Source organism: Scyliorhinus canicula, chromosome 7, assembly GCF_902713615.1.
Source record: "Scyliorhinus canicula chromosome 7, sScyCan1.1, whole genome shotgun sequence".
Lineage (NCBI taxonomy): Eukaryota > Metazoa > Chordata > Chondrichthyes > Carcharhiniformes > Scyliorhinidae > Scyliorhinus > Scyliorhinus canicula.
This window is the reverse complement of record NC_052152.1, coordinates 74,142,211-74,166,020: the sequence shown is the minus strand read 5'-3', so window position 1 is coordinate 74,166,020 and position 23,810 is coordinate 74,142,211. Positions and strand designations below refer to the sequence as shown.

Genomic DNA, 23,810 nt, shown 5'->3' with positions numbered 1-23,810 from the left:
TGCAATTCACCACCCCCACTGGCGCAACATGCGACCAGCGGAAATCATTACTGGTCTCCATCAACGGAGACCAGACGTGATGACCACACTGCGGGATTCGGAGGTCATTGGAGCCCCCGAGTGGTCAGGTACAGGGCAGAGCAGTGCTCTCGCACCCTGGCAGTGCCACGCAGGAACTGTGAGGTTGGCACTGTCTGGGTGCCAGAAGGGCACTAGCAGGGTGCCAAGGGGCACTGTCAGGGTGCTGGGGGACAGTCCCAAGGTGTCATGGGGCACTGCCAAAGGGTGGGTCCTGATAGGGGGCATGGCCATGAAAGGGAGTAAATTGGGTGGGGGGACCTGAAGAAGGGGCATGAAGGGGGAATCTGAAGGAGGGGTGCATGGAGGAGGCGGGCCTGAAAAGGGGTGTGCTTAAAGGGGGTCCTTAAAGTAGGGGGTCTTAAAGGGTTATGGAGACCTCATAGCAGGATGCTGGTCACTTGGGGGGAGGAGTGCTGGTACCAGCGATTGGGGGGGGGGGGGGGGGGGTAGCCTAATGCTTATGAGTAAGTTGGGTCTCTGTCAGTGAGTAGGAGGTGGGAGGGCAGGGGGGAGTGTGTGCTGTCGGTTAATCTGGAGATCGGGGTGCTGAGCTAGCCTAGCCAGTTCATAAGTCATGGACATTTTTTTCCCAGCAGGAATCTCCCCACGCTAACTGTGGGTAGATTGCAATGGAAATCGCACCAGCATAGCCAGCAAGATTCCCATCAGTTTTCCCTCCTGAAATGATACTTAGGGCTTATTCTCTCGCCTCCCAGCCTCGTGCTTCCCGATAGTAGGAGGCAGCACACTGTTTGTTGGTGGCGGGATTTTCTGCACCCGCTACTGCCAATGGAGATTTCCATTTAAGCTGCCCCACACCCCCGGGAAACCTGCAGATGGGGGGTGCACTGCCAACGGGATCAGAAGATCCTGCTGCCAGCAAATGGTCAGAAAATTCTGGCCTAAGTCATTCTTTGGAAGAATTCCACCCCAAGTATGATGGTATAGATAGGTAAGTCCAGTCTCCTTGGGCGGGATTCTCCCCTACCCGGCGGGGCGGACCGTACTGGCGCAGAGGAATGGCATGAACCATGTGGAATCTTCCACACCTTCAGGGGCTAGGCCGGCACTGGCGGGGCTGGCGCTGTGCCAGCTGGCAGGGAAGGGCTTGGCGCCGCGTCAGCTGGCGCCGAAGGGCCTTCGCCGGCAGCAGGAGTTGGCGCATGCTTGTGGGAGCGCCAGCTTGTGCTGGCGTCATCCCAGCGCATGTGCAGGAGGGTTCTTCTCTGCGCCGGCCATGGTGGAGGTTGACAGCAGCCAGTGCGGAGGGAAAGAGTGCCCGCACAGCACAGACCTGCTCGTGGATCGGCAGGCCCCGATCGTGGGCCAGGCCACCTTGGGCCTCCCGGGCCAGATCCCCCTGTGCCCCCAGAGGACTCTGCAGGCTGCCCACAGAGACAGGTCCCGTCAGTACGGACCTGTTTTGATTTACGCTGGCGGGACTGGCCGAAAACGGGCGGCCACTCGGCCCATCGCGGAGCAGAGAATTGCCAGGGGGGGGGGGAGGCACTGCCAACGGTCCCCGACCGACGCGGCGCAATTCCCGCCCCCACCATAACCCTGGCACCGGAGAATTCGGCAGCTGGCATCGAGTATTTCTGAGCTCCAGTTGGTACTTAACCATTGATGCTGGTGGAGATCAGTAACCTATTATATAGTATTTTTTACTTTGTTTGCAGGATGTGGGCGTCACTGGCTGTGCCAGCATTTGTTGCTCACCTCTGACTGCTCTCCATTTCAGAGTACTTCTGAGAGTCAGCCACACTGCTGTGGATCGGGAGTCACATGTAGGCCAGACCAGGTAAGGACGGCAGATTTCCTTCCACAAAGAGCATTAGTGAACAAATCGGTTTTACAACAATTGACAATGGTTTCACAGTCATCATTGGACTTTTAATTGCAGATTTGTGTTGAACTCATCTGCCATGGTGGGATTTGAACCCAGTACCCCAGATCTTGCCCTGGGCCTCTGGATTACTAGTCCAGTGGCAATACCACTATGCCACTGGACATGGATATGAACAACAGCTTTGATCACACACTACTAATCATTGGCTAACGTTCAATGATGTGGCACTCTTAATGATGAGAGTCATTTAGAGTTCGAAGCCAGTGTTCTGGCAGCACAATCCTCTCTTCAGAACACTTCATTGAACATTACGTTATAGAGGCACTGAGAACCATAGAATGAAAGAAAGTTTACAGTGCAGAAAGAGGTTATTCAGTTATTCATCAAGTTTCAGCTGGGCAAAATAGAGAAAAAAGAAGCTAGCCGTTTATTTTAAACCCACTGTCCAGCACCTGGGACGGGATTCTCTGACCCTCCCCTCCGGGTCAGAGAGTCGCCGGGGGGCAGCGTGTATCCCGCCCTTCCGCTCCGATGCCGGCTGCCGAATTCTCCTGCGCCGGTTTTTTGGCAGGGGTGGGGATCGTGCCGCGCGGTTGGGGGCCGTTAGCAGTGCCCCCCCCCCGGCGATTCTCTGGTCCCCGATGGGCCAAGCGGCCGCCCGTTTTCGGCCAGTCCCGCCGCCGTGAATTACACAAGGTCTGTACCGGCGGGACCTGGCTCTGAGGGCGGCCTGTGGAGTCCTCGGGGGGGGGGGGGGGGGGGGGGGGGGCGCGGGGGAATCCGGCCCCGGGATGGGGGCCCCACGGCGGCCTGGCCCGCGATCGGGGCCCACCGATCTGCGGGTGGGCCTATGCTGTGGGGGCACTTGTTCCCTCTGCTCCGACCTATGTAAAACTCCCTCATGGCCGGTGCGGAGAAGAAACCCTCTGCACATGCGCAGGAATCACACCAGCGGTTCTGGGAACACACTGGCGCTCCTGCGCATGCACCAACTCGTGCCGGCTGGCGGAGGCCCTTCAGCGCCAGTTGGGGCGGCGCCAATCACTCCAGCGCCGGCCTAGCCCCTGAAGGTGCAGAGGATTCCGCACCTACCAGGCGGTCCGATGCCAGAGTGGTTCATGCCACTCTTTGGCGCCGGTACGGCCTGCCCACCAGATACCGGAGAATCCTGGCCCTGGTCTGTAGACTTGCACGTTACTGCACGTAGGATGCAGAGGCAGGTACTGTTTAAATGAGTTGGGGGTTTCAACCTCAACCACCAACTAAGGCAACAAATTCCAAATGCCCACCATGCTCTGGGTGAAAAAACCTTTCCTCAGGACCCTCTAATCCTTCTACCAACCACCTTAAATCTATGCCCCTGGTAATTGAGCCCTCAGCTAGGGAAATCCAGTCTTTCCTGTCTACCCCATCTAGGCCGCCCTAATTTTGTACACCTTAATTAGTTCACCCCTTCGCCTTCTTTGTTCTAAGGAAAGCAACCATAGCTTATCCAATCTCTCCTTGTAGCCGCAATTTTCAAGTCCTGGCAACATTCTTGTAAATCTCCTCCGCACTCTCCCCAGAGTGATTATGTCTTTACTGTAATGTGGTGATCAGAACTGTACACAAAATGCCTAACCAGTATTTTATATAATTCCATTTTTTTTTGCATTCAATACCTCACCCAATAAAGGAAAGCATTCTATCTGCTTTCGTGGTAACATTGTCCACCTGTCCTGCCACCTTCAAGAACCTGTATATGTGCACTCCAAGGTCTCTCACTTCCTCAATCCCTCTCAATATCTTTCCATTTATTGCTTTGGTCACCATCTGTAAGTGCATCACTTCAATCCTACTTCTCTGGATAGAATTCCATTTGCTGCTTCTCTGCCCACCCATTAATATAATTGTGGAGTCAACAGCTATCCTCAACTTTTATGTCATCTGCAAATTTCCCAGTCTCCCATATTTAAGTCTAAATCATTAAATAATGATGTGATTTTTTTAAAAAAGAGAATTACATCATAACCCAGAATGAACTTTGAAAAATGAACTGCTTAGTCAGCAGCTCAGAAAAAGGGCAAGTTTGACAATTTCCATCCTGTAATAAAACTTGCCAAGTTATCACCAACATTTTTATTTATCCTACTCAACTATTAGCATGTAGCTCAACAGGGAATAAAGAACGTACGTCATCCAGACTGAATGTCCCATTCACCCAAAGGACTAATGTGAAGAACATTAGGACTGGCCGCAGGAAAGCTAGCTGAAATGTTCCCAATTTCAGCATGAACATCAGGCGCCTAAAAAGAAAGAGTCACACGTTAATATGTTTAGGCAACAGTTTAAAATGTCAAATATAGGTCTTCCATTCACTTTTAATAGATTTAACAATCTTATCATTCTGTGGGAGGCCATGGCATTTATTTGTTGCTGCATTAAGTTTAGATGCTCAAATTCAAGTGCCAATCTAATTATTATATTTTTGCAAGCTAATGGCAGGATAAAGGGTAAACTTGGAAACATTACGCGGTATTCTCTGAAAATGGGGCTATGTACCCATGCCAGCGGGAAAACTGGCGCCAACCACTCCGGCGTCTAAAGCCCCTTGAAAGTGAGGAATTCTCCAGTTTCTCGGGGGCTAGGTTGACGCCGCTGTGGCAAGCGCGGACCAGCCGGCGTGATCTCGCGCATGTGCGGACCGACCACCGTATTTCCGCACATGCGCAGACCGGCCTGTGTATTTCCGTGGATGCGCGGGTGTTCCCTTCTCCGCGCCGGCCCCCGGCCAATATGGAGGAGACTTACAGGGGTGTGGCGCGGAGGAAAGAAGGCCCCCCACGGAACCAGCCCACCCACAAATCGGTAGGCCCTGATCGTGGGCTAGGCCATCGTGAGAGCCCCCCCCCCCCGGGTCGGATCCCCCCGTGCCCCCCCCCAGCACCGCCCCTGAACACTTACCTGCCAGGTCCCGCCGTGCGTGAGGTGAGTAATTCACGATGGCGGGACTAGGCAATAGGTTTAGAAGTAGGCCATTCAGCCATGGAGCCTCCCCTTTCATTCAATATGATCATGGCTGGTCCTCTATCTCAATGCGGCGGCTTGCGCTGGTTTTGACGCCGGTATCAAACTTTGTCTAATCGCATTGATATTTTCTAAGTGTCTTATTATCACATCCTTTATAATACATTGCAGCATGTTCCCTACTACTGATGTTAGGCTAACCAGCCTGTAATTTATTTCTCACTTTCTACTTTTTTAAGTAGTGGGGTTACATTTGCTATCCTCCAATCTGCTGAGACTGTTCCAGAATGTATCAAAATTTGGAAGAGGACAACCAACACACCCACATTTCCTATGGCCACCTCCTTCAGTACACGCGGATACAGATTATCAGGCCCTGGGGATTTATTTCCTTCAATTCCTCCTTCTCACTAGACCGTTGGTTCCTTGCACTTCTGGAAAGTTATTTGTGTCAGCTTCCGTGAAGACAGAAAAAAAACATACGTAGATTAAAGTCACCCATAATTGCTGTAGCACCCTTGTTACATACCTTTTCTCGCCGTATTGAACAGCACTCTGCATTTTAAAAGGGGAAGCGAGAATTAGACAGTCAGCTGGAGGGGCAGGGCCTAACGAAAATGATAAGGCCGAGAATTCCGAGACTTCACCAATATAGGCGCACCCCCCCCCTCCCCCAAGCATCGGGACAGTCCCCCTACCCTCACAGGCATAATGTATTCCATTGTCAAATAAACTAGAGACGAGAAGAAGAGTATTGATTCCAATTCTAAAGCCCTAAAATGTCTTCACCGTCAAACATAATAGCATCTCATTGCATTAGTGTGATGTTTCCATTTACAGAAAGCAGCTATAATTTGTAGCTCATGCCCAAAATGGTGGTGAGACAAGGTTCAACACTTGGCCAGGATTTTGGAGAATCCCGGCCTGTGTATTTGATTTTCAGAAAGCTTTTCTCCGACCCGGCGTGGGCTCGGAGAATCCCGGCCACCATATCCACTTGGTCTCCCTTATCTATTCTACAAGTTACATCCTCAGAAAACACCAGTAGGCTTGTCAAGCATGATTTCCCTTTCATAAATCCATGTTGATAAATCAGTACTTAATTTTAATTTCAGCAATTGGAAATAGGAATAAGTGTAGATCATTCAGGTCTTTAAGCCTATTCTACAATTTAGTTAGATCGGGGATGGATAATATGTATCACAACTCCATTTACCTATCTTGATCGTATCTTCCTTAAAATCTCAGTTTTGCAATTTTCAATTGATCAAAAGTGTTTTTTGGTGAACTATCAGGGAACTGCGTTGATATCAAGAAGTCTCATGTCAGAACTGCAAGAGTTAACAAAGGGAGCACTGTCTCATCCCATCATTGTAGATTGGGTTATGGTCCAGATTTCTAACTAAATTGATCAAACATTTGTCAGTTAGCCATTTATATCCCTCATCAACTCTAACTTCAATAGCTTACAATATACAGTATCTGCGTAATTCAATGCCCACCGTAGGGGAGGGGCAGGGGGGATGGCATGTGGTCCCCTAGTTCAAATGCATCAATACTTAATCGAGGGACCCAGCATCAGGAGGGAGGACAGCTGACAGCCACTCACTGCCTTTCCTGCCAACCCTGTCAGCCCCAACCCCCCTGACTCCAACCTCATGATACCTCCTGCCATCACTCGCTCGTGGCCTGTTATTCAGAAAAGATAGTAGGCCTTGGTTGGGTGTTGCACTTAAGGCAACCACCTATCGCTGGTGGCTCTGCCATTCAATTAAGTTCTCAGCCTCTGACTGGCCATCAGCTTTTGCCAGGCGGTACTTATGCTCCCAGGGTCCGTGATCCTGGGAAAGTCCCACCAGTGCCCAATTAAGTGTCCGAGTCGCACTTAATATTTACATACATAAAATTTACAGTGCAGAAGGAGGCCATTCGGCCCATTGAGTCTGCACCGGCTCCTGGAAAGAGCACCCTACCCAAGGTTAACACCTCCACCCTATCCCCATAACCCAGTAACCCCACCCAACACTAAGGGCAATTTTGGACACTAAGGGCAATTTATCATGGCCAATCCACCTAACCTGCACATCTTTGGACTGTGGGAGGAAACCGGAGCACCCGGAGGAAACCCACGCACACAGGGGGAGGATGTGCAGACTCCGCACAGACAGTGACCCAAGCCGGAATCGAACCTGGGGCCCTGGAGCTGTGAAGCGATTGTGCTTTCCACAATGCTACCGTGCTGCCGTAATATGATGAGTGTTCGATAAAAGAGGCGACTGAGGGTTCTCGCTGGCTCTCCAGAAGGTGGATAATACAACCTGTTGTCTCCATTCCCATTGTGTCAGTTTCAGGAATGGCAGATTCCTCCACAAATATCTTTTTCTCAATTAAATCTATGCTCACCTTGAAATCTTTGCAAAAGGCAAACACAGGCAGCAGCAACAACAGGGTCCTGTACTAATTTTGACAGGAGTATTGTGAAAGCGTTCCAGGAAAGCCTCATCACCTCCAAATTCTTCTATCATCATTCGCTGGAATTTATGGATAACAATTGCAAAATACCTAGAGAAATAATAACAAATTAATCAAGATATTTACCCTACAACGTATAATTCACTTAAATGACTTTGCAGTCTTCCTAAATGCATAATTCTGGATGTTTTAAAATGCCTTTCATTTACCATCACCACGAATTTCTTTGGACATGTACACCATTTCTCTGGGGGTTGCTAATGTTCTCCTGCTGAACAAAATGTCTAGTTGAAGGAAACTTGGTAATTAATAGGGAATTATAAAGAACTCTCTGAATTTTTGTTCCACTTGGATTGGTGCCGTCAATTGTGAGTTCTTTGGGAGGTTTCTCCCCTATCATTATCACGGGTGTTACTAATATTAATTAAGGTATGATATTAATTGAGACAAAAAATTAATTACGCTCCATCAAAAGTGCAAATCTCCCTTGTCAAGACGAGTCAGAGCTACTTTGTTAAAACAAAATAGGTAATATAAGCATAATGATGCGTGTCCCCTGTGTGATGGGGTGTGGATTTGCTGCTGTGATTTCTGAACACCATTGAATTGTCAATCTCATTAATTTTACTGTCAGGACATGCCAAGCCGAAACCAAATGTTATCCTCAGGTTCGAGGGGAAATTGGAATGACATTCATCAAGAACTTAGTATTATATATTTATTAGCAGCTGGGTCCAGAGCAGCTGTAGCACATATCTGGGAAAAGGTTGTCTGCTTGATTGGCAGAGAACCCGGGGAAGAAAATGAATTGAATTTGCATTTTGCCATGAATGTTAGAACATTATGAACATGTTGTTACATGAGGAATTATTGTGTGTTCTTGCACTCCGAATGAGGATCTATAATTGTAAGGAGCATGCGTTGGAGAAACACCCACCCCCGGTCACATCCTGACCCCATTTCATGTGGGTAGAATCTTCTGGGATCAGAAATTCCCATGAGAGGTCAACGGAATTTTTCCCATGATAATCCCCATGGTTAGCGGGATCAGAAAATTTACCCCTCACTCACAGAACAAGACTGTGAATTACTTCAAAGATATGTCACCAACCTATTCCTGAATCTATCAACCATTATAATCTAATTCATGATGAAGAAATTATATAAATGACAATTGTACTCATCTGCATTCTCATTTCATCTTAGGTGTTGTAAAGTGAGATTGTTGTACATTTATTGATAACTATGGGCGTGACTTATCGGCCTTGCTGCTCCCGACTCGGTACACAACCAGGCCTTAAATCTCATTAGAGTTACATCTCGCAAGGCTTCAAGATCAGTTTCCCACCCATTGAAGTCAGGATTCAAATTTAGATCTTGAAGTGAGCAGTCACACTTGAATATGTCCAAACCAGATCTACCCAGCACCTCAGAGCTAACACTTCACCTCAGCAAGCCTAAGCTAGTGCTGTTTAGACTGGTTTCCATAAACATGGATCAGGTGTACTGACACTTGGAGTTGGGGGGCCTCCCAGGAGTTCGGGGGCCCCGGGCGGTCGGGATGTGGGTAGGGTGGTACCTGGCACCCCTGATGTCAGCCGGGCACTGTGGCACTGCCAATCTGGGATCCTGACAATGCCAACTGGGTGTCACCCTGGCAGTGCCAGGATGCTCAAGTGGAACTGCCAGGCTGACAGGGACACTGCCAGGGTACCCAGCATCTTGCCAGGGATCAGGCTTGGGGGTGAATCATCCCTAATGAGGTGGGGTGCAGGAGGTTTAATTACCCCCTTGTTGCGGGGGGGGGGGGGGGGGGGGGGGGGGGGGTGGCGGGGGGTCCAGAGGCCGCAGTTGGATGGTCTAGAGATCATGGTGAGCGGAGCTTGTTAGTGCAGGAAATGGAACTAAGTGCAACCTTGGCAGGGCATTCCTCATCGTGGCCCAGAAATTAAACAGAGTCCCATTTAATACCAGGTTGTTCTCAGAGCTGCCAGCGCTGGGAAACACCCGGCGAAAAGTGCCCGACACGGAACACTATTTCCATTTCATTTCCGTTAAATCATGCCCTCTGTCTTTATTTTTTGTACTTTAAAACTGTCACCAGAGACAGGATGGAAATCGATGTTAAACAGTTCCATCTCCAGTGACCATGAAAATAATTTATTTTTGTCCAAAAATGAGGGCGGGGTTCTCCTTCCAGCAACGCCAGAATCGGGAATCATGATCAGGCGGAGAATCGCTTTTCAGCCGAAAATTGAGGCTGGCACCGGGCGCCAACAGAATGCCATGCTCCGGTGCCTGGACAGCGGAATGAATGCCTTCCAAGCCGCACGCCGGCATGGGCATGCTAATTGTACGGTAAACACCCTTGGCATATCATTAACGGCCCCCAACCCGGCAATTTGCGGGCCCCCAACTTTGCCTCTGCCAGGAGGAATTACGATGACGTGGTTCACTTGTGGTATTTAACATCGGTAAATAGGTACAGTGGCTGCTGAGGGAGAGAGAGGGGGTGCGAAAAGCGTCCAACATCGATACAGTGTGTCGACAGTTGTGCCGCTGTCCAGGGGGCTTCTGCCAGTCAGTGGGGGAGTAACACAGGGATGGTGGGGCGGGGGGGGGGGGGGGGGGGGGGGGGGGGGGGGGGGCAACCAGGGGGTGGGCCGTGGGATCAGGCACGGACCACTATTTCCGCAGCCTGTAAGGCAGCCATGCGTCTACGCATGCCACTGACTGCCCACTGTGAACTTAGCGCCACAGGTCATATGGTTGCCTCCTCAGACCACCCTAGCCCTGAGGTACCCTCTGGTCCCAGCCGAACTATCAATGGGTGCTCCAGCGCATCCAGTACCATCTTCTTGGCTGGGATAAGGGTGTGTGAGGAGTGGAATGCCTTTATGCAGCTCCTGCTTGTCAGGCTCTCCAGTGCCGATCCCGACCCCGGCAAATCAAATGCCAGTGTTCATTGGAATTGCATCAGTTCCACATGGCGCTTGTGCTGGCCCATTAGGATGTCCTGAATCACTCCGGGAACGGCCCCTCTTTTGGAGCCGTAGAACCCAAGCGATTCAGTCCCAGCATCAGCACTTAGTTTCTGAATCGGAAAATCCTGAGATGTTTGATCGGAGAGCTCTTGATTCTTTTCTGTAGACTGCATATAATTTCAAAGCATTTCCGCTTTAATATAGAAAATTAAAATTTAATACCAAGAGAAATAAAAACGCTAAAAGGAATACATACACTGCTGTTGTCAAATCTGTGATCATTGATGCCAGAGGAATCCACATCCCAACACAAGATGTAGACGCTATCACCTGAAGGAAAATTATAAAGCCACTGTTACTTTTAAACATTTTAAAACTTAACATTCTTAAATGTTGTAAAATGTTTCAAATGGCCTGTGTGAAAATACAGTGATTTCCAGAATCAGTATTTGTGAGTGTGAAAATATCTGATGCTGTCTAAGGCGCAGTGAATTTGGCTGTTTTGTCAGATTTTAAATCTGTAGCTCACATATTTGCTTTAAAATATAGGGACTGCTTATTCTTTTCCAAAACATAATATATGGTGTTGAGCACTTATGTGAAGGACATGTCAGGAACTAACACCAAAGAATTGTAATATCTATACAAATGACACATATGTTTCAAATTTCTCTATCGTTTGATTTAGTGCAGGTATTACCTGCTTAAGTAAACGTGTTAATATTTTGCTAAAATGGTTGAGGAATTACAGACAAATTACACAAAATGCTGGTATTCCTCAGAAATTCTGCTGTCACAGTTCTGAATCAGAGTTTCAAGTTACGTCAATATAATTTATGTTGGCAGGTGATTTTTCAATATCAAAACCCCTGGGTGAAATTGAGGAGTCTAACAAGATAGAAAAGGGGAGATGTTTGAAATCTCATGGAAAATTGAAGATAATATCTGAGGAACAGGAAGGGTATGAATTTCTCAGCTGCATATTGTAGAGAGTACTTACAGGCGCAGCCCCACTGATCCACAATATAGTCGCTCTCCTGTTTGTGGCAGGGACCTTTCTTATCAGGTAGATAACTTCCTCAAAATACACAAGATTTGCAATGACAGCCATTAGAGTGAGGACACTGTACAAGATGATAGCGGGCACACTTAAATCTGTGGAAAGAAACAATGTTAGATTCTTAAATGAGCTATTTCCATTGTCACTTTGACAAACAGTTTCCTAAGTGTATTGATAATATTTCTTTGCATCTGTGCTTGGAAATATACTACATCAAAGGGAAGGTAGGCTTGGGGTGAAGTTTGAAAGGGAAGTAAATGAAGTGGGCTGGCCAGGTGGGAAATCAAGAGTTTTCCGGAGTGGTTCTGTAATGTGTGATGGATGGAGGATTTTAGGAATATTGGCTTCTAAATATTCGGATAATTTAAAGGTTAAAAGCCTGGGGTTGTAGTGTGTTTGACTGCAGTGATCATGTTTTTTAAAGAATTTTGTTTTGTAATGACCTGGGAACTTCTAGAAAACAGCAGGTGAAATGCTGGAGTGATGTCATGCCGACGCCATTTACAACACGTGTTTTTCAAAGATATGTTTATGAAGGTTCAACATTTTGACAAATAATGCAACAAGACCACAAGAAGGATATAGCACAGCAAGCAAATAAGAGGCTCAGAAAACATGGATAATGGAGGGGACAGGAGGAGCAGTATAACTAGTTTGATCCAATCATTAGACGTAACTTGATGCCTCTATAAGTCCAACCAGAGAACAAGGGAGAACTAGGGTAAGGCCATGAAAATGTGGTAAAATGGTACACACCTTCCCACAGAGTGATTGCTCGGAGTTACCACGAGAGTTCAGGATAATTTTTGTGCACTATATTCGGGCGAACGCCAATATATATCTCCCTCAACTCCAGCATTTGTATTTGTTTTATTGTCATGTGCACCGAGGTACAGTGAAAAGTATTATTCTGCGTACAGTCCAGACAGATCGTTCCATCATGAAAAAAATATATAGGGCATACATAAATGCACAATGTAAATACATGGACACAGGCATCGGGTGAAGCATGCAGGAGGGTAGCACTACTCAGTAGAGAAGATGTGTGAAGAGATCAGATAAGTCCATAAGAGTCATTCAGGAGTCTGGTAACAGCAGGGAAGAAGCTGTTTTTGAATCTGTCAATGCGTGTTCTCAGATTTTTGTACCTCGTGCCCGATGGAAGAAGTTGGAAGAGTGAATAGCACGGGTGAGAGGGTTTTTTGATTCTACTGCCTGTTTTCCCAAGGCAGCGAGAAGTGTAGACAGAGTCAATGGATGGGATGCGGGTTCACGTGATGGATTGGGTTGTGTTCATGTCTCTCTGTAGTTTCATACGGTCTTGGCCCGAGCAGTTGCCATACCAGGCTATGATGCAGCCAGATAGGATTCACCGCCAGAGAAACCAATGACACACAACAGCTTCCCCTCCTCGGATACCAGACCCACTGCACCCAATTACAGACTCTTTATACCCACCCTTAAATAAAAGGAAGGTGGGACCATGTGATGCGGGCGCGGGAACTCGCTTTTCCACAGGTTCTAACACTGCTCACTTATAACCCGCCACTTATCCTGGTTACCCAACACTCATCTGCCTAATTCTTGAATTGATATTATGATCCGGGAAGACTTCTGGATGAACATTGGTAAGAATATGCTAAAAAATATCAAGAAGTTTGGTAATAAAGGGGTGCAGGCAGATTCACTGGGGATGGAACTGCCATTTCAATATGGCGGCTTGATCCCGTGAAGTCTCTCAAACTGGCGCTCTCCGAGGCACTCTCAGCGGCGGTGAAAATGACATTATCCTTATTCTGATCAGAGGCTTGGCGTGCTGACTCAACACTTTCTGGGCCTGGTTCTACAAGGAAGCAAGGATTTCCTTCTTTAAGGACTTTATTGTGGCGATACAGATAAAGCGTCGATGCTTCAAAGACTTTCAAAGGCACCTTAAAGCGGCTGGAGTGGATGTTATCTTTTATTCTGCAATCCAGAAAGTTACATCTGATGACTCCACAAAGTTTTTCGATAATCCCACTGCTGACATTAAGACTGTGAAAGACAAAGATTTGGACTGATGGTCTACAACTCGGACAAACTCAAAGCTTTAACCTGGACTCTATCCGTTTTATGGTGTCGCTTATTTAAATTTGTTGTCTCTTATCCTGTATAATGGGAAATACTAAGAATGGACCATTAAATAAAATGACTTCTACTTGAATGTTTTTAAAATAAATTTAGAGTACCCAATTCATTTTTTCCAATTAAGGGGCAATTTAGCATGGCCAATACACCCAACCTGCACATCTTTGGGTTGTGGGGGCAAAACCCACGCAAACACGGGGAGAATGTGCAAACTCCACACAGACAGTGACCCAGAGCCGGGATCGAATCTGGGACCTCGGTGCCGTGGGGCAGCAATGCCAACCACTGCACCACCATTCTGCCCCTCTCCTTGAATGTTACAGGGACTCTTATTAGCTTCTTAGCTTAGTCATGGTAGAACATAGAACATAGAAAAATATAGCACAGAACAGGCCCTTCGGCTCATGATGTTGTGCCGAACCTTTGTCCTACATTAATCATAGATTATCATAGAATTTACAGTGCAGAAGGAGGCCATTCGGCCCATCGAGTCTGCACCGGCTCTTGGAAAGAACACCCCACCCAAGGTCAACACCTCCACCCGATCCCCATAACCCAGTAACCCCACTCAACACTAAGGGCAATTTTGGACACTAAGGGCAATTTATTATGGCCAATCCACCTAACCTGCACATCATTGGACTGTGGGAGGAAACCGGAGCACCCGGAGGAAATCCACGCACACACAGGAAGGATGTGCAGACTCCGCACAGACAGTGACCCAAGCCGGAATCGAACCTGGGACCCTGGAGCTGTGAAGCAATTGTGCTATCCACAATGCTACCGTGCTGCTCTTAAGAACAAATTAATCTACACTCCATTATTCTCCCGTAATCCATGTACCTATCTAATAGCCGCTTGAAGGTCCCTAATGTTTCTGACTCAACTACTTCCACAGGCAGTGCATTCCATGCCCCCACTACTCTCTGGGTAAAGAACCTCCCTCTGAAATACCCCTATATCTTCCACCATTCACCTTAAATGTATGTCCCCTTATAATGGTTTGTTCCACCCGGGGATAAAGTCTCTGACTGTCTCCTCTATCTATTCCCCTGATCATCTTATACACCTCTATCAAGTCGCCTCTCATCCTTCTCCGTTCTAATGAGAAAAGTCCTAGCACCCTCAACCTTCTCTCATAGACCTACTCTCCATTCCAGGCAACATCCTGGTAAATCTCCTTTGCACCTTTTCCAAAGCTTCCACATCCTTCCTAAAATGAGGCAACCAGAACTGCACACAGTACTCCAAATGTGGCCTTACCAAGGTTTTGTACAGCTGCATCATCACCTCACGGCTCTTAAATTCAATCCCTCTGCTAATGAACACTAGCACACTATAGACCTCCTGTACAGCTCTATCCACTTGAGTGGCAACCTTCAAAGATCTATAAACATAGACCCAAGATCGCTCTGCTGCTCCACATTGCCAAGAACCCTACCGTTAACCCTGTATTCCGCATTCATATTTGTCCTTCACAAATGGACAACCTCACACTTTTCAGGGTTAAACTCCATCTGCCACTTCTCAGCTCAGCTCTGCATACTATCTATGTCTCTTTGCAGCCGACAACAGCCCTCCTCACAACTCCACCAATCTTCATATCGTCTGCAAACTTACTGGTCCACCCTTCAACTCCCTCATCCAAGTCATCAATGAAAATCACAAACAGCAGAGGACCCAGAACTGATCCCTGCGGTACGCCACTGGTAACTGGGCTCCAGGCTGAATATTTGCCATCCATCACCACTCTCTGACTTCAATTGGTTAGCCAGTTCGTTATCCAACTGGCCCAATTCCCCACTATCCCATGCCTCCTTACTTTCTGCATATGTCTACCATGGGAAATCTTATCAAATGCCTTACTAAAATCCATGTACAGCACATCCACTGCTTTACCTTCATCCACATGCTTGGTCACCCCCTCAAAGAATTCAATAAGACTTGTGAGGCAAGACCTACCCCTCACAAATCCGTGCTGATTATCCCTAATCAAGCAATGTCTTTCCAGATGCTCATAAATCCTAACCCTCAGTACCCTTTCCATTACTTTGCCTACCACCGAAGTAAGACTAACTGGCCTGTAATTCCCAGGGTTATCCCTATTCCCTTTTTTGAACAGGGCCACGACATTCGCTATTCTCCAATCCCCTGGTACCACCCCTGTTGACAGTGAGGACGAAAAGATCATTGCCAACGGCTCTGCAATTTCATCTCTTGTTTCCCATAGAATCCTTGGAAATATCCCATCAGGCCCGGAGGACTTGTCTATCCTCAAGTTTTTTAAATGCCCAACACATCTTCCTCCTTGACAAGTGTCTCCTCGAGCTTACCAGTCTGTTTCACACATATGGCCATTCTCATTCATAAATATTGAAGAAAAGTACTTGTTCAAGACCTCTCCTATCTCTTCAGACTCAATACACAATCTCCCGCTACTGTCCTTAATCGGACCTACCCTCGCTCTAGTCATTTTCATATTTCTCACATAGGCATGGGAACCTGGATTGTAGTTTTGGGGTGCGAGAGATTGAGAGTAGAGAGGTCAGGAGCACAGATTTGACTTCGCAGGAGGGCGGCAGTGTTCAGGTCGGTGGTTTGAAGTGTGTCTATTTCAATGCCAGGAGTATACGAAATAAGGTAGGGGAACTGGCAGCATGGGTTGGTACCTGGGACTTCGATGTTGTGGCCATTTCAGAGACATGGATAGAGCAGGGACAGGAATGGTTGTTGCAGGTTCTGGGGTTTAGGTGCTTTAGTAAGGTCAGAGAAGGGGGCAAAAGAGGGGGAGGGTGTGGTGCTGCTAGTCAAGGACAGTATTACGGTGGCAGAAAGGATGCAAGATGGGGACTCTTCTTCCGAGGTAGTATGGGCTGAGGTTAGAAACAGGAAAGGAGAGGTCACACTGCTGGGAGTTTTCTATAGGCCACCTAATAGTTCTAGAGATGTAGAGGAAGGATGGCGAAGATGATTCTGGAAAAGAGCGAAAGTAACAGGGTAGTTGTTATGGGAGACTTTAACTTTCCTAATATTGACTGGAAAAGGTATAGTTCGAGTACATTGGATGGGTCGTTCTTTGTACAATGTGTGCAGGAGGGTTTTCTGACACAATATGTTGACAGGCCAACAAGAGGTGAGGCCACTTTGGATTTGGTTTTCGGTAATGAACCAGGCCAGGTGTTAGATCTGGAGGTAGGTGAACACTTTGGAGACAGTGACCACAATTCGGTGACCTTTACATTAGTGATGGAAAGGGATACGTATACCCCGCAGGGCAAGAGTTATAGCTGGGGGAAGGGCAATTATGATGCCATTAGACATGACTTAGGATGTGTAGGTTGGAGAAGTAGGCTGCAAGGGTTGGGCACACTGGATATGTGGAGCTTGTTCAAGGAATAGCTATTGCGTGTTCTTGATCATTACGTACCAGTCAGACAGGGAGGAAAGGGTAGAGCGAGAGAACCGTGGTTTACCAAAGAAGTGGAATCTCTTGTTAAGAGGAAAAAGGAGGCCTACGTGAAGATGAGGCGTGAAGTCTCAGTTGGGGCGCTTGATAGTTACAGGGAAGCGAGGAAGGATCTAAAGAGAGAGCTAAGACGAGCAAGGAGGGGACATGAGAAGTCTTTGGCAGGTAGGATTAAGGAAAACCTAAAAGCTTTCTATAGGTATGTCAGGAATAAAAGAATGACTAGGGTAAGAGTAGGGCCAGTCAAGGACAGTGGTGGGAAGTTGTGTGTGGAGGCTGAGGAGATAAGCGAGATACTAAATGAATACTTTTCGTCAGTATTCACTCAGGAAAAAGATAACTATAGTGGAGGAGAATGCTGAGACCCAGGCTATTAGAATAGATGGCATTGAGGTGCGTAGGGAAGAAGTGTTGGCAATTCTGGACAAGGTGAAAATAGATAAGTCCCCGGGGCCTGATGGGATTTATCCTAGGATTCTCTGGGAAGCCAGGGAAGAGATTGCTGAGCCTTTGGCTTTGATTTTTAGGTCATCATTGGCAACAGGAATAGTGCCAGAGGACTGGAGGATAGCAAATGTGGTCCCTTTGTTCAAGAAGGGGAGTAGAGATAACCCCGGTAACTATAGGCCGGTGAGCCTAACATCTGTGGTGGGTAAAGTCTTGGATAGGATTATAAAAGATACGATTTATAATCATCTAGATAGGAATAATATGATTAGGGATAGTCAGCATGGTTTTGTGAAGGGTAGGTCATGCCTCACAAACCTTATCGAGTTCTTTGAGAAGGTGACTGAACAGGTGGACGAGGGTAAAGCAGTTGATGTGGTGTATATGGATTTCAGTAAAGCGTTTGATAAGGTTCCCCACGGTCGGCTATTGCAGAAAATACGGAGGCTGGGGATTGAGGGTGATTTAGAGATGTGGATCAGAAATTGGCTAGTTGAAAGAAGACAGAGAGTGGTGGTTGATGGGAAATGTTCAGAATGGAGTTCAGTTACGAGTGGCGTACCACAAGGATCTGTTCTGGGGCCGTTGCTGTTTGTCATTTTTATAAATGACCTAGAGGAGGGCGCAGAAGGATGGGTAAGTATATTTGCAGACGACACTAAAGTCGGTGGAGTTGTAGACAGTGCGGAAGGATGTTGCAGGTTACAGAGGGACATAGATAAGCTGCAGAGCTGGGCTGAGAGGTGGCAAATGGAGTTTAATGTGGAGAAGTGTGAGGTGATTCGCTTTGGAAAGAATAACAGGAATAAGGAATATTTGGCTAATGGTAAAATTCTTGGTAGTGTGGATGAGCAGAGGGATCTCGGTGTCCATGTACATAGATCCCTGAAAGTTGTCACCCAGGTTGATAGGGTTGTGAAGAAGGCCTATGGTGTGATGGCCTTTATTGGTAGAGGGATTGAGTTCCGGAGCCATGAGGTCATGTTGCAGTTGTACAAAACTCTAGTACGGCCGCATTTGGAGTATTGCGTACAGTTCTGGTCGCCTCATTATAGGAAGGACGTGGAAGCTTTGGAACGGGTGCAGAGGAGATTTACCAGGATGTTGCCTGGTACGGAGGGAAAATCTTATGAGGAAAGGCTGATGGACTTGAGGTTGTTTTCGTTAGAGAGAAGGTTAAGAGGTGACCTAATAGAGGCATACAAAATGATCAGAGGGTTAGATAGGGTGGACAGCGAGAGCCTTCTCCCGCGGATGGAGGTGGCTAGCACGAGGGGACATAGCCTTAAATTGAGGGGTAATAGATATAGGACAGAGGTCAGAGGTGGGTTTTTTACGCAAAGAGTGGTGAGGCCGTGGAATGCCCTACCTGCAACAGTAGTGAACTCGCCAACATTGAGGGCATTTAAAAGTTTATTGGATAAGCATATGGATGATAAGGGCATAGTGTAGGTTAGATGGCCTTTAGTTTTTTCCATGTCAGTGCAACATTGAGGGCCGAAGGGCCTGTACTGCGCTGTATCGTTCTATGTTCTATGTTCTAGGTGTAAAAGGCCTTGGGGTTTTCCTTGATCCGACCCGCCAAAGATTTTTCATGCCCTCTTTTAGCTCTCCTAATCCCTTTCTTCAGTTCCCTCCTGGCTATCTTGTGTCCCTCCAGCGCCCTGTCTGAATCTTGTTTCCTCAGCCTTACATAAGTATCCTTCTTCCTCTTAACAAGACATTCAACCTCTCTTGTCAACCATGGTTCTCTCACTCAACCATCTCTTCCCTGCCTGACAGAGACATACATGTCAAGGACATGTAGTATCTGTCCCTTGATATGTATGTATCTGCCTTTCTGCAGCTTTTATACTATCTCTAACTAACAATGCCACCCCCCCCCCCCCCCACCACCTCTTTTACCATCCTCCCTAATCTTATTGAAACATCTATAAACAGGGACCTCCAAAAAACATTTCTGCCCCTCTTCTATCCAAGTTTCCGTGATGGCCACCACATCGTAGTCCCAAGTACCGATCCATGCCTTAAGTTCACACACCTTATTCCTGATGCTTCTTGCGTTGAAGTATACACACTTCAACCCATCTCCGTGCCTGCAAGTACTCTCCTTTGTCAGTGTTACCTTCCCCACTGCCTCACTACACGCTTTGGCATCCTGAATATCGGCTACCTTAGTTGCTGGACTACAAATCCGGTTCCCATTTCCCTGCCAAATTAGTTTAAACCCTCCCGAAGAGTACTAGAAAACCTCCCGCCCAGGATATTGGTGCCCCTCTGGTTCAGATGCAACCCGTCCTGCTTGTTCAGGTCCCACCTTCCCCAGAATGCGCTCCAATTATCCAAATACCTGAAGCCCTCCCTCCTACACCATTCCTGCAGCCACATGTTCAACTGCACTCTCTCCCTATTCCTAGCCTCGCTATCACGTGGCACCGGCAACAAACCAGAGATGACAACACTGTCTGTCCTGGCTTTTAACTTCCAGCCTAACTCCCTCAACTCGTTTATTACCTCCACACCCTTTTTCTTTTTTTAAAATAATTTTTATTGAGATTTTCACAAAATATCAAAAACAGAAAATATCAACAAGAAAACAGTATTAACAACAACCAAAAAAAAGAAAACACAATAACAGCCAAACCAAACCCCCCCCCCCCCCCCCCCCCCCCCCCACAGTAACTACAAAAAGAAGAAATAGATAAGCACCCGGCATATTCAATAAACACATGTACCCATTTCTCCCTTCCCCCGAAACAAACCCCCCGCCCTCCCCCCCTCCCCCCGGGTTGCTGGTGCTGCCAGCCTATTTTCCTACCGTTCTGCCAGGAAGTCAAGGAAAGGCTGTCACCGCCTAAAAAAACCCTGTACCTACCCCTCAGGGCAAATTTCACCCTCTCCAATTTGATGAATCCCGCCAGATCATTGATCCAGGCCTCCATGCTTGGGGGCCTTGCATCCTTCCATTGGAGCAAGATCCTCCGCCGGGCTACTAGGGACGCAAAGGCCAGAACACCGGCCTCTATCGCCTCCTGCACTCTCGGCTCCACTGCAACCCCAAAAAGTGCGAGTCCCCAGCCTGGTTCGACCCTGGATCCTACCACCCTCGACACCGTCCTTGCTACCCCCTTCCAAAACTCCCCCAGCGCTGGGCATGCCCAGAACATATGGGCGTGGTTCGCTGGGCTCCCCGAGCACCTAGCACACCTGTCTTCGTCCCCGAAAAACCTACTCATCCTCGTCCCGGTCATGTGGGCCCTGTGCAGCACCTTGAACTGTATGAGGCTAAGCCTCGCACAGGAAGAGGAAGAATTCACTCCCTCCAGGGCATCCGCCCACGTCCCCTCCTCAATCTCCTCACCCATCTCCTCTTCCCATTTACTCTTCAGCTCCTCCACCGAGGCCTCATCCACCTCCTGCATGACGTGGTACACGTCCAAAATCTTCCCCCCTCCAACCCACACCCCCGAGAGCACCCTGTCCCGTACCCCACATGGGGGCAGCGGGAACCTCTCCACCTGCCGCCTGGTAAACGCCCTAACCTGCATGTACCTAAACATGTTCCCCGGGGGGAGCCCAAACTTCCCCTCTAACTCACCCAGGCTCGCAAACCTCCCATCCACAAACAGGTCCCTCAACTTCCTAATACTTAACCTGTGCCAGCCCAGAAATCCACCATCGATGCTCCCTGGAACAAACCGGTGGTTCCCCTGTATCGGAGACTCCATGGAGCCCCCACCTCCCCCCTATGCCGTCTCCATTGCCCCCAGATTTTGAGGGTAGCCGCCACCACCGGGCTCGTGGAATACCTCATTGGAGGGAGCGGCAACGGCGCCGTTACCAGCACCTCCAGGCTCGTGTCCACACAGGACGCCATCTCCATCCTCTTCCATGCTGCCCCTTCCCCGTCCATTACCCACTTACGCACCATCGCTGCGTTGGCAGCCCAATAGTACCCACAGATGTTGGGCAGCGCCAGCCCCCCCCTATCCCTGCCCCGCTCCAAAAACATCTTTCTCACCCTCGGAGCCCCATGCGCCCATACAAATCCCGTAATACTCCTGTTGACCCTCCTAAAAAAGGCCTTCGGGATAAGGATGGGGAGGCACTGCAGCAGAAACAAAATCCTCGGGAGCACCGTCATCTTGACTGACTGCACCCTGCCCGCCAGCGACAGCGGCAACATGTCCCATCTTTAAAACTCCTCCTCCATTTGCTCCACCAGCCTAGTGAGGTTAAGTTTGTGTAGGGCCCCCCAGCTCCTAGCCACCTGGACTCCCAGGTACCTAAAGCTCCTCCCTGCCCTTTTCAATGGGAGCCTACCAATCCCCTCCTCAGATCCTCCGGGTGCACGACGAACAACTCACTCTTACCCAGGTTGAGCTTGTACCCTGAAAAGCCCCCAAATTCCCTGAGAATCTTCATCACCTCCGGCATTCCCCCCACTGGGTCCGCCACATATAGCAACAAGTCATCTGCGTAAAGTGATACTCGGTGCTCCTCCCCACCCCGCACCAGGCCCCTCCACTTCCTCGACTCCCTCAACGCCATGGCCAGGGGCTCAATTGCCAACGCAAAGAGCAAGGGGGACAGGGGACACCCCGTCTCGTTCCCCGGTACAACCGAAAGTATTCCGATCTCCTCCTATTCGTGGCTACTCTCGCCATCGGGGCCTCATATAACAGCCTCACCCAACTGACAAACCCCTCCCCGAACCCAAACCTTTCCAGCACCTCCCACAGGTACCCCCACTCAACCCTATCAAAGGCCTTCTCCGCGTCTAATGCTACCACTATCTCCGCCTCCCCTTCTACCGCCGGCATCATTATAACATTCAGAAGCCTACGTATGTTGGTGTTCAGCTGCCTTCCCTTCACAAACCCCGTCTGGTCCTCATGAATGACCCCCGGCACACAGTCCTCTATCCTTGTGGCCAAGATCTTTGCCAACAGCTTGGCATCCACATTTAACAGCGAGATCGGCCTATATGATCCACACTGCAGGGGGTCCTTGTCCTGTTTAAGGATCAAGGAAATCTGCGCCCGTGACATAGTCGGGGGCAAAGCCCCCCCTCCTGTGCCTCGTTAAAGGTCCTAACCAACAGGGGCCCCAGCAGGTCTACGTACATTTTATTAAATTCGACCGGGAACCCATCCGGCCCCGGCGCCTTCCCCGACTGCATGCTCCCTATCCCTTTAACCAGCTCCTCCAGCTCAATCGGCGCCCCCAGCCCCTCCATTTGCTCCTCCTCCACCTTCACACCCCTTTTCTTACCTACGTCGTTGGTACTAATGTGCACCACGACTTCTGGCTGCTCACCCTCCCCCTTCAGGATCCTGAAGACACGATCCGAGACATCCCTGGCCCTGGCACCCAGGAGGCAACATACCTTCCGGGAGTCTCGCTCGCGACCACAGAATCTCCTATCTATTCCCCTAACCATTGAATCTCCTATTACTATTGCTTTTCTATTCTCCCCCCTTCCCTTCTGAGCCCCAGAGCGAGACTCAGTGTCAGAGACCTGGCCGCCAGGGCCTTCCCCTGGTAGGTCATCCTCCCCAACAGCATCCAAAACGGTATACTTGTTTTGAAGGGGAACGACCACAAGGGATCCCTGCACTGTCTGCCTGTTTATTTTCTTTCCCCTGACTGTAACCCAGCTACTCTTGTCCTGTACCTTGGGTGTGGCTACCTCCCTGTAACTCTTCTCTATAACCCCCTCTGCCTCCCGGATGATCCGAAGTTCATCCAGCTCCAGCTCCAGTTCCCTAACACGGTCTCTGAGGAGCTGGGGTTGGGTGCACTTCCCGCAGGTATAGTCAGCGGGGACACCAGTGGTATCCCTCACCACCCACATCATACAGGAGGAGTATGCAACTGCCTTCGCCTCCATCCCCTCTTACCTTACAGAATATAGCTGCCCTGTGGACCAACTGGACCTCCGCCCACCGGCTCTGCTCCCAGTCAGCTGCACTCTCTATAAACACCTGGCTCCCTTCTCGCTCTTTGCGGAAATGAAATGAAATGGAGCACCTTGCTCCCTCCTCACCTAACTCCCTCAGTCACCAAACTCTCATGATAGCACTCAAGACGGGAAGGGCCCAGCGCCCCACATGGAGGTTGGACGGTGCCTTACTAGCTGACAAGGCCTTCAGCGAAAGGATAGCGCGGGCCATAGCGGAGTACACGGAGAACAACCAGAACGGGGAGGTCTCACCCTCCACGTTCTGGGAAGCGCTAAATGCCGTACTAAGAGGGGAAATCATTGCCTTCAAAGCGCAAAGAGATAGGGAGGAAAGGGTGGCTAGGCAGAAGCTG

At 48.8% G+C, this 23,810-nt stretch overlaps 1 protein-coding gene across 1 annotated transcript in view; it reads right to left on the bottom strand.

The window, feature by feature from the left end:
- The window catches only part of slc51a (solute carrier family 51 subunit alpha), a 49,863-nt gene that overhangs the window by 8,325 nt on the left and 17,728 nt on the right, over window positions 1-23,810 (bottom strand). Inside the window, exons 2-5 of the mRNA XM_038802236.1 lie at window positions 11,393-11,547; window positions 10,649-10,722; window positions 7,340-7,498; window positions 4,104-4,215 (exon numbers count right to left, since the gene is read on the bottom strand). Of these exons, the coding sequence (XP_038658164.1) occupies window positions 4,104-4,215; window positions 7,340-7,498; window positions 10,649-10,722; window positions 11,393-11,547 (500 nt within the window). The remainder of the gene's footprint in view (window positions 1-4,103; window positions 4,216-7,339; window positions 7,499-10,648; window positions 10,723-11,392; window positions 11,548-23,810) is intronic.